Raw genomic sequence first — 15,609 nt, forward strand, 5'->3', positions numbered from 1 at the left:
ATTGTTTCATGTAACTTAGTTCTTCTCCCTCGCTGTGTTATGGGTTTGTTATGTGGGGATGAATGTGCTGATTAGCTGATTAGCGCTCTTGTCATTGACCGTAAAACTGTATGTTACAGGAATCACCAAACCGTCGATCGTGGTCGACAAGTCATTCTTGGACGCATTTTAAGTCGATCGCGAAGAGTTTTTCAAAATCAGAGGAAGTAGTAAATGGTATCTAGGGGATGCGGAGGCGCACGCGCTGCTACAATCATGTCATTTTTGCACCTTTGCGTCGAGTTTAAACAAGGCTTTAAGCCCCGTTCACACCACCAGCGATTTTGTCGCTGTGTGTCGCTCGGCTCTTTACTGTGATGTCGCTTGTGGGCGTCCGTAGTGCTGTCGCTTGATGTTATTGGTAGACTGCATGTCTGGCCATATCTATACAAAAGACCATCACAAGTGATATATACAACAATATAATTTTTAATTTCAACGTCATTCGAATTTGACAAATAATCAATTTTCTTGTGTCTAATAGTCAACGTAAATGACTATGGAAATGGTAAAATGAACTGCAGCAGTGCTAAACATGCATCATAAAATTAAAACACTCGAACTATAACGTTAAATGTATGAATTAAACTCACTGAGACTGTCGACAGTTTCCTTTCCATGCATCATTTTATTATCCATGTATGTGGTTACAGTCAAATCATACAAAATGAAATCGTCGAACTCTTCTCTCTTGCCTGCACTCGAGATGGTGACGTGAGCTCCACTGAAAGTCTTCTTTCCTATTGGTTTTCGCTCGCGAAAATCGCTTCTCATTTGCATAAAGTTGAAAATTCTCAACTTTTGTCACTTGACACGCCCACATTCTGTCGCCAACGGTCACTGTCGCTCGTGTCGCCGGATGTCGCCAGCGCTCCATTGAAATGAATGGGATCTTGTCGCTTTGTCGCTGGCGGTGTGAACGGGGCTTTACGCTTTAACCAGCTCATATTAGCCAGCTAAACTTTTACTTTTTTAAAACTTTTTTTGGTACATAAACAGTGACAATGTTACACACTCTTGTCTTACTCTGGCTATTCTCTGCTGTCTCAGACGACGTTATGTTTGTCCCATTTTAGCCACCGTAGCTTCTTCGAAAGGGAGAGGTGAGCAGTGGGCTGAGCCCTTAGTGAAAACTCGCAACCGAACCGCTAAAAATCACACACTGCACCTTTAATGCTCTTTAAACAGGGTGGAAATCATGTAGTAACAGGGTTGAATGAATTTGGGGAATTTTCATAACTAAATACGCTACTAAGCCAATATGTACACTTCAAAGTGCCTGAAGAGTAAGCAGACCAGACGACATTTAGGATAAATAATTTAATGCTAATATTACATCAATACATGTACACTCTCACAAAAGTGAAAGAACCAAAAGTTGCCATGTCCTCTCTTTTTAAACAAAACAAAACATCAACAGTCCTTTAAATATTGCTTAACTAATTTAAAATTCCCTTTGACAACAATAGCAGATGCCTGAGAGTGGAAAACCTTAAATTAAAGACGTCTGCACACGCTCACCGCAAACGCGCACACACACACACACACGCGCACACACACAATACATGACTATAGAGAGGGGTCCTAAATTCACATCATGCACCCCCTTTTTAAAACCAATATTACACCACACTGTGAGAAATTATGCTTTAACAGTCCAAATAAGAGAAGTAGTGACCCAAATACTCTTTTGGTTTTGATAATTCTCACATATCGCTCCCATACAGTGTTTGGAAGTTTATCGGTCGTAGCAAATTGGCTGTGTTTTGAATAAACAGTCTGTGTGCATCAGCAAGAAGCGAATGATAACTTTGGAAGAAATCCTGTCCTGGTTGTTTTGACAATTGCGTATTGTTCTGTGACAGTCAACGCCAATCTAATTATCTGTGGGCTTTAAAACAGAGACACACCACCACACTTGTATTCGGTGAAGGGAAATTGCTTTAGTCAATATCGGGATATCCTTTTATAAAGGAACTGTGGATTCTGAGTGCAGGCAGAGCCTGAGATCCAACATAATCCATTAGCAAAGGATTCTGGGTAAGCTAACCCCATGCACACAACAGCAAAGCACTTAAATCTAGATGTCTGTTGGTGTTCAGTAACAAAAACAGCAGTCTAGGCACTCCTAATGGAACAGACTGAAGGACAGATCTTGGTATGAAGAAGGCTATGGGTTGTTTGAGAACATTACATTAACAAACACCATTACGAAGACGTCGGAATGGAAAAGAAATGAAACTGTTATCACTATCCCATGGATCAAAATGCATTTATATCTCCATGTAAACTGTGGTCTTATCTTGTATGATGCTGCAGAAATGCTTTATAAATAACCGTTTTGACTTTTGAGTAGATGCATTTCTTCTTCCTTGCTTCTTTTGATGTAGAAAATCGTGTACAATAATCAGAAGTGATTGTAGGTTCTGCTTAGTGTGATACTACATGTTGTCATCTATGTCAAATATGGCTGTCAGTATCGAGTATAAAAACATTAGCAAATACAGAGTGATGTGAAAAACGGTCTCACTAGTATTATTGAGTTTATATCTGACTTCCTGATATGATACTATATTAACCAGAGCTCGTGAGAAGAGAAGAGACGAGATGACGAGACAAGACAAATACAGACGAGAGAGGAGATGAGAAAAGGTGAGATGAGAAGAAAATGGGTTAGGGAAATAGGAAAGACAAGAGAGGAGAGGAGAGAAAAGGAAATGAAAGAGATATGATGGTGAGAAAAGACACGAGATAACATTAAACTAGACATGATGAGAAAAACATGAAAAAGAGAGAACAGGAGATCAGAAGATGAGCAGAGACTAAACAAGAGAAGTTAAGGCGAGACAAAAAGATGAGAAAAAAACATGAAATAAAAGGAGACAAGATGAGATAAAAGTAATAGGAGAACAGAGAAGAGGAAATATGGCAAGCCGTTTTAGCTTTTATTCATTTCCAGGATATTAATTTTTGATACCAACAATTGTATTTTCACTAGTCAAATGTCACCATAGGCTGCCTTTCAAAATAAATTGTTGATATCAAGAATTCATTTTTTACTAGTAGAAATATCATTTTTGATATCAATAATTACATTGTTACTAGTAAAAAATGTGAATTCCGGATATCAATAATTAAATTGTCACTAGTTGAAATGTCTATTCTTGGTATAAACAATTCAATTGCTACTAGTAAAAATGTTCATTTTAGATATCTGAAAATGTCTTATTTCAGATATATCTAAATTGGCTTTCTGACTAGTAACAATCACATTCATGATATCAGAAATTAACATTGTCACTAATAAACATTTAATTATTGATATCAAAAATGAACATTGTTACTAGTAGCAATTCAATTGTTCATATCAAGAATAGACATTTCAACTAGTAACAATTTAATTCTTGATATCAAAAATAAAGGTTTTTACTAGTAATAATTGTATTTCTGATTTGTAAAATTGGTATTTCAACTAGTAAGAAATCAATTGTTGATATCAATAACTATTATTTTAACTAGTGAAATTGTAATTGTTGATAACAAGAATTCATATCCTGGAAATGATTAAAAGTTAAAACGGCTTGCCACAATAGGCTACCATTCAAAATGAATTGTTGATATCAATAATATATTTTTTACTAGTAGAAATATAATTTTTGATATCAATAATTACATAGTTACTAGTAAAAATGTGAATTCCTGATATCAATAATTAAATTGTCGCTAGTTGAAATGTCTATTCTTGATATCAACAATTCAATTGCTACTAGGAAAAATTTTCATTTTAGATATCTGAAAATGTATTTCTGATATCAATATTATTTCAGATATATCTAAATTGGCTTTCTGACTAGTAACAATCACATTCATGATATCAGAAAGTAACATTGTCACTAGTGAAAATTTAATTATTGATATCAAAAATGAACATTGTTACTAGTAGCAATTCAATTGCTGATTTCAAGAATAGACATTTCAACTTGTAAAAATGTAATTCTTGATATTAAAAATAAAGGTTTTTACTAGTAATAATTGTATTTCTGATATTAGAATTGGTATTTTAACTAGTAAGAAATCAATTGTTGATATCAATAACTATTATTGTAATTGTAATTGTTGATATCAAGAATTCATATCCTGGAAATGATTAAAAGTTAAAACGGCTTGCCATAGAGGAATTGGGTTGAAACGGATATAAAGATGAGGAGGAACAAGATGTGAAAAAAAAAAAATGAGACAAGACAAAATGAGAAAGAAAAGTTGAAACGAGAAAAAGCAGAGATCTGAGAAACAAAAGATAAAAAGACAAAACTAAAGATGATGAGAGGAAAATTGAAGATGAGTAAAGGCAAAAGCAAAAACATGAGAAGACAAAAGTAGAGGAGATGAAAAGACAGAAAAGGAGAGGAGATGATCAGACAATAAAGGAGAGGAGAAAAGATTGGATGAGACCAAACATGGTGGGACGAGACTAAAAGCTGATATGAGAATAGAGGAGGTGAGATGAAACGCGAAAAGAGGAGACAATAATCGTTCCGACAAAAGGAGGGAAGTCCGGAGACAGAGGTTGAGACAGTGGCGAGAGATTCGATGTTTTCCGGCAGTTTCTCTCTCCGTCAGTATCCTTGCGGCTCTGAACGAGATGTCATCCGTTCATCACAAAGAAAGAATGGAAGAACTAGTGCCTTTCAAGGCCTCGTTCCATTCGTCAGAGGACAAAAGATACGCCAGCAATTCTTGCCGAGCCATCAGCAACTCTATGTTCTGTGGGGACAACCATATGAGTCCAACCTGAATATGTGTAGTCTTTGGGGAAAGTGTACATAATGTCAATGTTTGAACACCGAGTGTGTGTGTGTGTGTGTGTTGTGTGTGTGAAGGGCATACTAAGAGCTGGCTGGTTTGGTGTAATCATCCACTCCAGTGATAGTGGCCTTGCAGAAGAAGCAGTCCTTGTTATTCATCAAGTGCTGATTGATACAGGCCCTGAAATAAAAAAGAGAGTGACATTTAATCATTTAAAGAGTGCTGAGTCACGTCACATGTTTATCCGTGCCGCGCTTCACTGGAACGATGTAAGCAACTCCAACACAAACCAACAAAGAAAACGAATTTGGCAGTTTTGATGCATGAGATCAAACTTATGATATTTGTATCGTGACATCTTCAATGTAGGGTTGAGACCACATTGTTACCAGTGAAAGCATTAAAATAGTGCTAGTATTCATTCTATATGTAATGAATAGAAGTGTTGATCTGCTAAATGGAGGTGTGTTTGGCAACTACTCACTTGCAGGATTTGTGGGAGCAGGGCTTGAAGATGGCTGATATGGAGTGTGCATAGCAGATCGGGCAGAGATCGTCCTCACTAGGTGGCTGTGAAGGAGAAAGATTGTGATTAAATACATTTCAGAAGCAAATACACTGTGCGCTGACTTTCATGTAAGACATTCCAGAATCAATATCATCCTGTTCAGAAAACCAACTAGAGAGACATTAAGCACTGGGTGAATATGGTTTTTGTCATTGGACTGAATTAATTTTATGTTGAAAAAGACTACGTAGACTAGATTTCGCACTTTAACAGCTAAATTTGTTAATAATCATCATCATGTACATGCTAAACTCATCCATAAATATGTTAGAAATGTGTTATATATTATCCTACAGTAAACAGCCAAACACTTTTTTTAGTGAACGGGTCACCCAAAATGTCTAAGGTGTCAGTATTTTCCAAGTATGCATCAGTGGACGAATATTAACCAAAATTTATTGAGATACAAAAGACCTCATTTGATTTCTTAATACATATTCAAGTGAACAGATTTTCACCTGCACAGAGCTTGAACCCTGACCCTTTAAAAATGGGCTAATGGAGCTTCATTAGTAGGCCTACAAGCATCTAATTAATATATAAACCTTATTACTACACAATACATTCAAGGCAGGAGAGAGTACAGCATGGTAAAGGAATACTTCACACAAAATATCTATAAATCCGATCTAAAAAATAATTTCTTTCTAATTTCTGGGTTAATTGAAGTCATATGAGCCACTTTAATGAAGACCACGTGGGGATTTTTATAATTTTGCCAGTGCAGAAGAGCATATATAAACAGTATACAGTATATATATATACACACACACTCACCTAAAGGATTATTAGGGACACCATACTAAAACTGTGTTTGACCCCCTTTCGCCTTCAGAACTGCCTTAATTCTACATGGCATTGATTCAACAAGGTGCTGAAAGCATTCTTTCGAAATGTTGGCCCATATTGACAGGATCGCATCTTGCAGTTGATGGAGATTTGTGGGATGCACATCCAGGGCACGAAGCTCCCGTTCCACCACATCCCAAAGATGCTCTATTGTGTTGAGATCTAGTGACTGTGGGGGAAATTTCACTACAGTGAACTCATTGTCATGTTCAAGAAACCAATTTGAAATGATTGGAGCTTTGGGACATGGTGCATTATCCTGTTGGAAGTAGCCATCAGAGGATGGGGACATGGTGGCCATAAAGGGATGGACATGGTCAGAAACAATGCTCAGGTAGGCCGTGGAATTTAAACGATGCCCAATTGGCACTAAGGGGCCTAAAGTGTGCCAAGAAAACATACCCCACACCATTACACCACCACCACCAGCTGCACAGTGGTAACAAGGTATGATGGATCCATGTTCTCATTCTGTTTACGCCAAATTCTGACTCTACCATCTGAAATCGAGACTCATCAGACCAGGCAACATTTTTCCAGTCTTCAACTGTCCAATTTTGGTGAGCTCTTGCAAATTGTCGCCTCTTTTTCCTATTTGTAGTGGAGATGAGTGGTACCCGGTGGGGTCTTCTGCTGTTGTAGCCCATCCGCCTCAAGGTTGTGTGTGTTGTGGCTTCACAAATGCTTTGCTGCATACCTCGGTTGTAACGAGTGGTTATTTCAGTCAAAGTTGCTCTTCTATCAGCTTGAATCAGTCGGCCCATTCTCCTCTGACCTCTAGCATCAACAAGGCATTTTCGCCCACAGGACTGCCGCATACTGGATGTTTTTCCCTTTTCACACCATTCTTTGTAAACCCTATAGAAATGGTTGTGCGTAAAAATCCCAGTAACTGAGCAGATTGTGAAATACTCAGACTGACAATACTCCCATTCTGACATTCAGTTTGAAGTTCAGGAGATTGTCTTGACCAGCAACCCCGCAAAAATACATAGAAGAAACTGCCATGTGATTGGTTGATTAGATAATTGCATTAATAAGAAATTGAACAGGTGTTCCTAATAATCCTTTAGGTGAGTGTATATAAAATATTCATATATTCAACGTACATGACATTTCAAACAAAGCTTCAAATAACATTCTCCCACATCCCAAGGGTATGACCAGTAGATAATGAATTCAACACGGCGAGAACGCAGCCTACAGAAATGCCAACAAACTAGAACACACATGTACAAAGACTTTTGGTGACCCCGACGTACTCACTTTTGCATGTAACACTGGGGAATAGAAGATTCAACTGACAATAAAATTTATTATTTAAAAAAAGAAATCAAATCTGATGCCCTTAACCTATGTTTATTAAACACCTACCTCTCTCTAAGATGTTACTGTGTTTAAGTGGCACAAAACTTGAATTAAACTTGACCTAAAGTAGGGAAATGTTTATAGCAACTGTAGGTTTTCACAAAATGAATTTTTACACTTTCTAGAGATAATACAAGTGGGCAAAATTGTTAGGGTGTTCTAGTTGGTTGTTATTTGGTTGCTATGGAATTACTAGGTCTTCGGCAAGCAATTAATACAAATAGATTTGTATCTAAACCAAAAATCTATCACAAGACCAGCGTGACTCCTAATAGACAGATTTCCAAAAGCAGCCACACTAAAGGGAGATGAATATTCTCCTTCCATCTTTTGGCCCGGAGTCACACGAGACTCCCGTAATCTCGACCCTTTCATCCCAAGGCTTTCCTCAGCTGGAAAGGAAAGGAACATGGCTGCAAGTGATAATTGAGTCCTTTGTACTGATTTCATGGGGAGTGCAGATGAAAGCCAATGACAGAAGAGCAGCCAGGACCTCCATCCCTGCCAACCAGCCAGAATCATGTACTGTCATCTAGGGCTGCACTATATTGAAGAAAACTGCTATGTGCGGTAACTTGTTATATAATTTACAATATTTGATATGCAATAGTAAAATGATTTAAATACACCCACCATATAATGACAAAAATCCACCCAACCACAACAGTCTCATAGAACAAAGCCATTTTTATTTGCTGAACAACGTCACATATATGCATGGTTATAACGCAAACAACCAACTTTACAAATAGCATGTGCAGAGGAACAGGTTTAAATATGGGAATATATCACTGTCGGGCGGAAACATTGTATCTCCAAAAATGCTACTTTCCATATGGGGAAAAAACAAAGTATTTAAAGGGATACTCCACTTTTTTTGGAAATTGGCTCATTTTACCACTCCCCCAGAATTAAACAGTTGTGTTTTACCGTTTTCGAATGTATTCAGCCAATTTTCTGATACTTAGAATAATATCAGTAACCAGACAGTTTCTGGTCGACAGTTTCTGGTCTCATTGACTTCCATAGTATATTTTTTACTATTATGGAAGTCAATGAGACCAGAAGCTGTCTGGTTACTGATATTATTCTAAATATCAGAAAATCAGCAGAATGAATTTGAAAACGGTAAAACTCAACTGTTTAACTCTGGGGGATTTGTAAAATGAGCCTATTTTCAAAAAAAAAGTGGAGTATCCCTTTAAAAATTATAATAATTAAACACTATATTTTAGTGTAATGATTTATTCTAACAGTAATGATTTATGGAGATAAAAGGTTTCCGCCCAACAGCGACGATATGTTATAATGGGTGCTAGACACATTTCGGTAGCTGAAAGGATTAGTTAAGTAAAAAATATTTAATAAACAATGTATAGAACTTCTCATTTCAAACATAATGGCTTAGCAATCTGTATTACAATCTACATTTTCTAGTACTCAAACCTCCTTCCACAATTCTTTGAGGCCTCAACAATGATTGCATGTTGTGGACGGACAGTACTTGACTGACAGACCTGTACACGAACAGAACCCAAGGGCGCAGAGGACAGGTTAAAGTTATTGGGATCCTTTTAACATGAATAGTTTAACTGTCCGGCCCAGCCAAAGTGATTAAAAACAGAACGTGCGTCGGAAAGCAGAGCTTGAGTTCATTTTAAAGGGCACTGTACTGACACAAGCAATTTTGGAAAGTAAACCATTGATATATCCTCAGTTACGCAGATAGCAGGGCTATCGGGTTCTTCATCAGCTTTTCGGGAGGTTCTTTGACATGAACGGGGCCTTTTGTTTTTATTTCTGGTCTTCCCCAATATCCTTCCATTCTCAAAGTCAAACTTTGTTCCAAGGGTAATGATTGGGTTTCTGTTTGGTCTCTAAGCTGAGATGAAGGAAATATAAGCCCCTAAAAATCTCATTCACTCCCTCCCAAGTCCGTCTCTTCTGAGCTATTACCTTCAGATCTTGTGTCTGAGTAATGAGGGAAGATATCCACTACCCCAAGGTAATTTGCAGGAGCAGACAGTGACCTTGACTGGCCTGGTTCATTTTGGTTCAGGGTGGCCTGATAAGAACTCAATTCATTCAGTTATTCTAGTCAGTGAGAGCAAACTAACAGAGTAATCAGTCAAGGCCAGGATGGGACAGTGTGACTTAAGGTGTCACTGCTTAGTTTGAAAGTGAGTTCAGTGTGAGCTGTGCTTCATATTGCTTCTGACAACTGACCTTTTTTTTACATGGAAGATTTTGTGTGCCAGTAGCATAAAGAGGCCATATTATGCTCCAAATACTGGAAATCTGAATCAAGTCATTACAAACAATTCCTTGGGTGACATTAACTAGAGAAAAAAGAAGTTGGTTCAGAGGCAAACGAAGAACATGATAATATGAAATTTAATTATATCACACATATTTACATTATATTATAATTCATTTATAAATATTTTGGAATAATATGCACAGAGTAATTTGAATGCGTACACCTCAATTTTAAAGAATGCTCATGTAAAGACTGTAATCTGAGATTGTGTTGTTGTGAAACCTGCCTATAAAGATCTAGCACTACAGTAAATGGCATTATAACCTGCAGAGATCAGCAGGAACTGGCGACTCCATTTATTCAATGCCACAAGTCATCTATCCCTCTCCAGTCAGAGCGAATATGCTGAAGAGGCATGAATGCTGTACAGCACCGTTCAGTGCTCTACGTATGATTAGATATGCTGCCATACGACCTTGAAAAGAAAAGCCTTCTGGTCACTATGTGGGACACCTTTCAAATTCATGAAATTGAGACAATATATCATAGGCATGAAGGGATACGTTTGAAAACACTGGTCACAGGACTGGATGGCTCTATAAAAAGGTGAATAAAAATATCAAGATTCTGTCGTTTATTTCTAAGAAAATACAGTTAAAAGGATCTGAGTTCTGAAAATTATCTTTGAAACTTTCAGTAGTATCTAATAATATAACCATTGTGTGTGTGTGTATATAATTGAATTTGCCAAATGCCTGAATATTCAATGTCATTCCATTCTCCAAACTGCGTGTGCTATGTAGATGTCTGATACTCACTCAGTCACTCCACTCATTAACTCACTCCACTCAATCGACTCACTCACTCTACTCAATCATTGACTCACTCACTCCACTCAATCGACTCACTCACTCTACTCAATCATTGACTCACTCACTCCACTCAATCGTCTCACTCACTCCACTCAATCATTGACTGCCTCACTCGACCCAATCACTCACTCACTCCACTCAATCGACTCACTCACTCTACTCAATCATTGACTCACTCACATACTCACTCACTCCACTCAATCGTCTCACTCACTCCACTCAATAATTGACTGACTCACTCCACTCAATCGTCTCACTCACTCCACTCAATAATTGACTGACTCACTCGACCCAATCACTCACTCACTCCACTCAATTATTAACTCACTCGACTCACTCACTCACTCCACTCAATCATTGACTCACTCACTCACTCCACTCAATCATTGACTCACTCACTCACTCCACTCATTAACTCACTCAACCCACTCACTCACTCCACTCAATCGACTTACTCACTCGATCATTGAGTCACTCACTCACTCACTCTACTCAATCATTGACTCACTCACTTACTCACTCCACTCAATCGACTCATTCACTCACTCCACTCAATCATTGACTCACTCACTCACTCGACCCACTCACTCACTCACTCACTCCACTCAATCATTGACTCACTCACTCACTCCACTCAATCATTAACTCATTGACTCACTCACTCGACCCACTCACTCGACTCACTCACTCCACTCAATCATTGACTCACTCACTCATTTGACCCACTCACTCACTCTACTCAATCGACTCACTCACTCGATCATTGACTCACTCACTCACTCACTCTACTCAATCATTGACTCACTCACTTACTCACTCACTCTACTCAATCATTGACTCACTCACTTACTCACTCACTCCACTCAATCAACTCACTCACTCACTCCACTCAATCGACTCACTCGATCATTGACTCACTCACTCTACTCAATCATTGACTCACTCACTCACTCCACTCAATCATTGACTCATTGACTCACTCACTCCACTCAATCGACTCACTCACTCACTCCACTCAATCATTGACTCATTGACTCACTCACTCAACCCACTCACTCACTCCATTCAATCATTGACTCATTGACTCACTCACTCACTCACTCACTCACTCCACTCAATCATTGACTCACTCACTCACTCCACTGAATCATTGACTCACTCACTCGATCCACTCACTCACTCATTGACTCACTCACTCCACCCATTAACTCACTCAACCCACTCACTCACTCACTCGACTCAATTATTGACTCACTCACTCACTCCATTCAATCATTGACTCACTCACTCACTCGACCCACTTACTCACTCCACTCACTCACTAGACCCACTCACTCACTCATTTACTCACTCACTCACTCCACTCAATCATTGACTAACTCACTCACTCACTCACTCACTCACTCACTCACTCAATCAATCAATCAATCACTCATGTTTTCTTTTTCACACTGACTATTTAATGATTTTTATGTTTTATATTTATTTAATTATATATTTAACAATAACAAAAAGTTAAAATTTACATTCCATTTCTCCATATGGTTGATTTAGAAGCATCTTCGGTTGTTGCATTTATTTTATGAAATTTGGAAGTGTAGAATTGCATTGTTTATTAACATATTGACAGTTTCGCTAATCATAAAGAAAAGCATGAATTTGAACATTTACAGTGTTGTTTTATTTTAATGAAGCAGAGGTTGTTTCAAACAAACTAGGGATATTATTTGTTGTTTACAACAAATATTTAGTGTTAATTTATTTAGTGGTAACACTTTACAATAAGATTTCATTAATTTAACATTAGTAAACTACTTTAGTTAACATAACCTAAGAACGAATAATAATTCTACATTATTTATTAATCTAAATTTATGTTAATTTCAACCTTTACTAATACATTATTAAAACCAAAATTGTATTTGTTAACATTAGTTAATTCACCATGAACTAACATGAACAAACAATGAACAGCTGCATTTTTATTAACTAACATTAAAACATATTAATAAATACAGAAACAAATATATTGCATATGGTTAGTTCATGATAGTTAATACATTAATAAATTTGAAACCTTATTGTAAAGTGTTACCGAAAATCATTGATTTTAGAATTATTATTATTGAGAATGATTCACTGATGTTGTCAAAACTGGTGTTACAAAACTCACTTTTTTCCTGAAACAGAATTATTATTTTTGTAATTACACAAAAGTCAGGATGTTCTTTATGAATAGTTATAATGTCAACATATTAATAAACTGAACTGAATACACAACAAAATCAACCCAGGTACCCAATGTCACATTTGAAAATCCATCAAATTAGGACCAATTCAATTTATCAGCAATTTTAACATCCCGCTGCGGGAGACCCGAGCGCGCCGACAAGTGACCTTTATATTCTGACACACAGGTGCTGGGTGATATTTAAAAAATAGATGGTGGTGGTTTTTCTCTTTTTACATTTTATGAACGTGAACACGATGTATGTAAACTACACGCTCTTCTGAAGCAGACAGTGTGGCGGATCATAGTCATTTATAGACTTGTTTACAGACACTTCATATCAATACAGCAAATCATATTTCACAAAGATGCTTATTTAAGATGTATGGCTGTCCTGAAGGAGATGGATTTCCAGAAAGAAAGAAAACAATGCTGAATTATTCATTTCCAAGTAGATTGTAGTCTCTACGTTAGATAATGTTGATGAGATCAGGGAGCTGGTTCAACAGAGGGCTGTTGGCACCAAACAAACACACAAACACATGATGGGCCAGACGTGTGACTGCTTTTCAGTCAACTTTAAAAATATCTTCACCAGTCAGTTGTCAACACTAATGCTCGCAGTGAAAATAGGTCAAGCGTGGAAAGAGAAGCAGTTTTCCAATCCAGCAGAATTGTAAGATGTGGGTTACTTGCCAAGTCGATGGAGGGAATCGTCCGCTCGCTCAAGTGGATAGAAACCGCATAGGAAGCAACTGATGATCAGTTTGGTCATTTTCCATTTCCATAGACTTTGAGTTAAAGTACTGTAGTTTCAACAATAAATTGTAAAGTGGTAAAGCATTATGTTATTTATATGCTATTATTTATTTATGATTAATATCTTGAATAGGCTTCTATATTTTCAGGTTTCTTTTAATTGATTAATAGTTTTATGTGTTTGTGAATTTTATTTTTTTATTTGTGTGCTTATACTATATATATATATATATATATATATATATATATATATATATTTGTGTATTATATATATATATATATATATATATATATATATATATATATGTGTGTATTTATATATATATAAAAATACACAAATGCATGTATATTTAAGAAAAAAATATTATTTATATATAAAGTATTTATATTTAATACAAATTATATATAAATCTATATACAGTATATACATGAAAATATTTCTTTAATATATATATATATATATATATATATACAAGCATGTGTGTGTATTTATACATATAATAATTATACACAGTGCACCCACATATATTACACAAACTTTTATTTTGAATGCGATTAATCACGATTAATCGTTTGACAGCCCTAATATATATAAATTAGGGCTGTGCAAAAATTAAGTGCGATTAATCGCATCCAAAATAAGTCTGTGTTTACATAATATATTTGTGTGTGCTGTATATAATTATTTTGTATATATAAATACACACGCATGCATGTATATATTTAAGAAAATGTGTTATTCATATATAAAATATTTATATAATATAGATTATAGATTATGTATATATATATATATATATATATATATATATATACATACATAATTTAAGCACAAATAATTCCTAAATATATACATGCATGCATAGTTATTTATATACAAAATAATTATATACAGCACACACAAATATATTATGTAAACACAGACTTTTATTTTGGATGCGATTAATCGCAATTAATTTTTGCACAGCCCTAATATATATATATATATATATATATATATATATATATATATATATATATATATATAAATATTCAAGATTTTCATTTATTTACATTTTATTTCAATTAATGAAACAAATTGAACAGTTTTTAAAAGTTTTAGTTAATAACAACATTAGTAGTTGAGTATTTGTGCTAAAAAAATAATACTTTTGGGAAAATTGTTTTTGACTGTATTTGACCCATTTTTACATATGTATTATATATATATTATGATATTATTACAGCTCAGGTCAGTTTTGATGTTATTTTTAGCCGCTGGCCTGTCTCGCCGGTCTCATTCGTCGGCTTACGTAACAGCCAGGCTCGCCGCGTCCTGAAAGTAAATAAGTCATTCTTCTCAGGACTTTTGGGTCAGCACGAAATGTCAATCTCCACTCACTTTAAAGCCGGCTGGAGAATTCGTAGAGAGAGAGGAGGCCGTACTTCTGCTGTGGGAGTGAAAATTACAGCTCTCTTCACAGTTAAAGGGCCCTGAAAAACGTCAGGAAATTGCAGAGAGAATCGTCTCAATATGCTGTCAAAAATGCGTATTCAGACTTCATGTTTCCTGAAGTGAATATAACTGTTATGACGGCTAAATGTGTAGTCAGTGCAGGACTGGATTACACTGGCAGTGAAGATTTGACAAATATGTGTCAAATCTTTTAAAACTGGAAGCCAGCAGCAACAGATTCAGAAAACTGGCCATGTTCCTCCACCACTCCACTGTATCGTTCGGGTTTTTTTTTTTTTTTTTTTTTTAGGAGCAAACAGATTTTCTAAGCTCATGTCTGCATGAAAAGTGAAATCTAGGACAAGGCTCAGAGAGGAAATAAGTCTGGGGACTTCAAAGCACCTGAAGAGAGTTAAGAGTGAC

At 36.2% G+C, this 15,609-nt stretch overlaps 1 protein-coding gene across 5 annotated transcripts in view; it reads right to left on the reverse strand.

Annotated features, from left to right (window-relative positions):
- Window positions 1–1,344: 1,344 nt before the first annotated feature.
- Window positions 1,345–15,609, reverse strand: part of rnf123 (ring finger protein 123) — a 166,637-nt gene continuing 152,372 nt past the window's right edge. For 4 of the 5 annotated variants that reach the window (XM_089118047.1, XM_039657261.2, XM_089118054.1 and 1 more), the window contains exons 38-39: window positions 5,330–5,415; window positions 1,345–5,025 (exon numbers count right to left, since the gene is read on the reverse strand). In XM_089118047.1, the coding sequence (XP_088974173.1) occupies window positions 4,926–5,025; window positions 5,330–5,415 (186 nt within the window). In that variant the 3' untranslated portion in view covers window positions 1,345–4,925. The remainder of the gene's footprint in view (window positions 5,026–5,329; window positions 5,416–15,609) is intronic. The other variant, XM_039657263.2, reaches the window with a different exon arrangement.

Source organism: Pimephales promelas, chromosome 2, assembly GCF_988280905.1.
Source record: "Pimephales promelas chromosome 2, fPimPro1.hap1.1, whole genome shotgun sequence".
Taxonomy (NCBI): domain Eukaryota; kingdom Metazoa; phylum Chordata; class Actinopteri; order Cypriniformes; family Leuciscidae; genus Pimephales; species Pimephales promelas.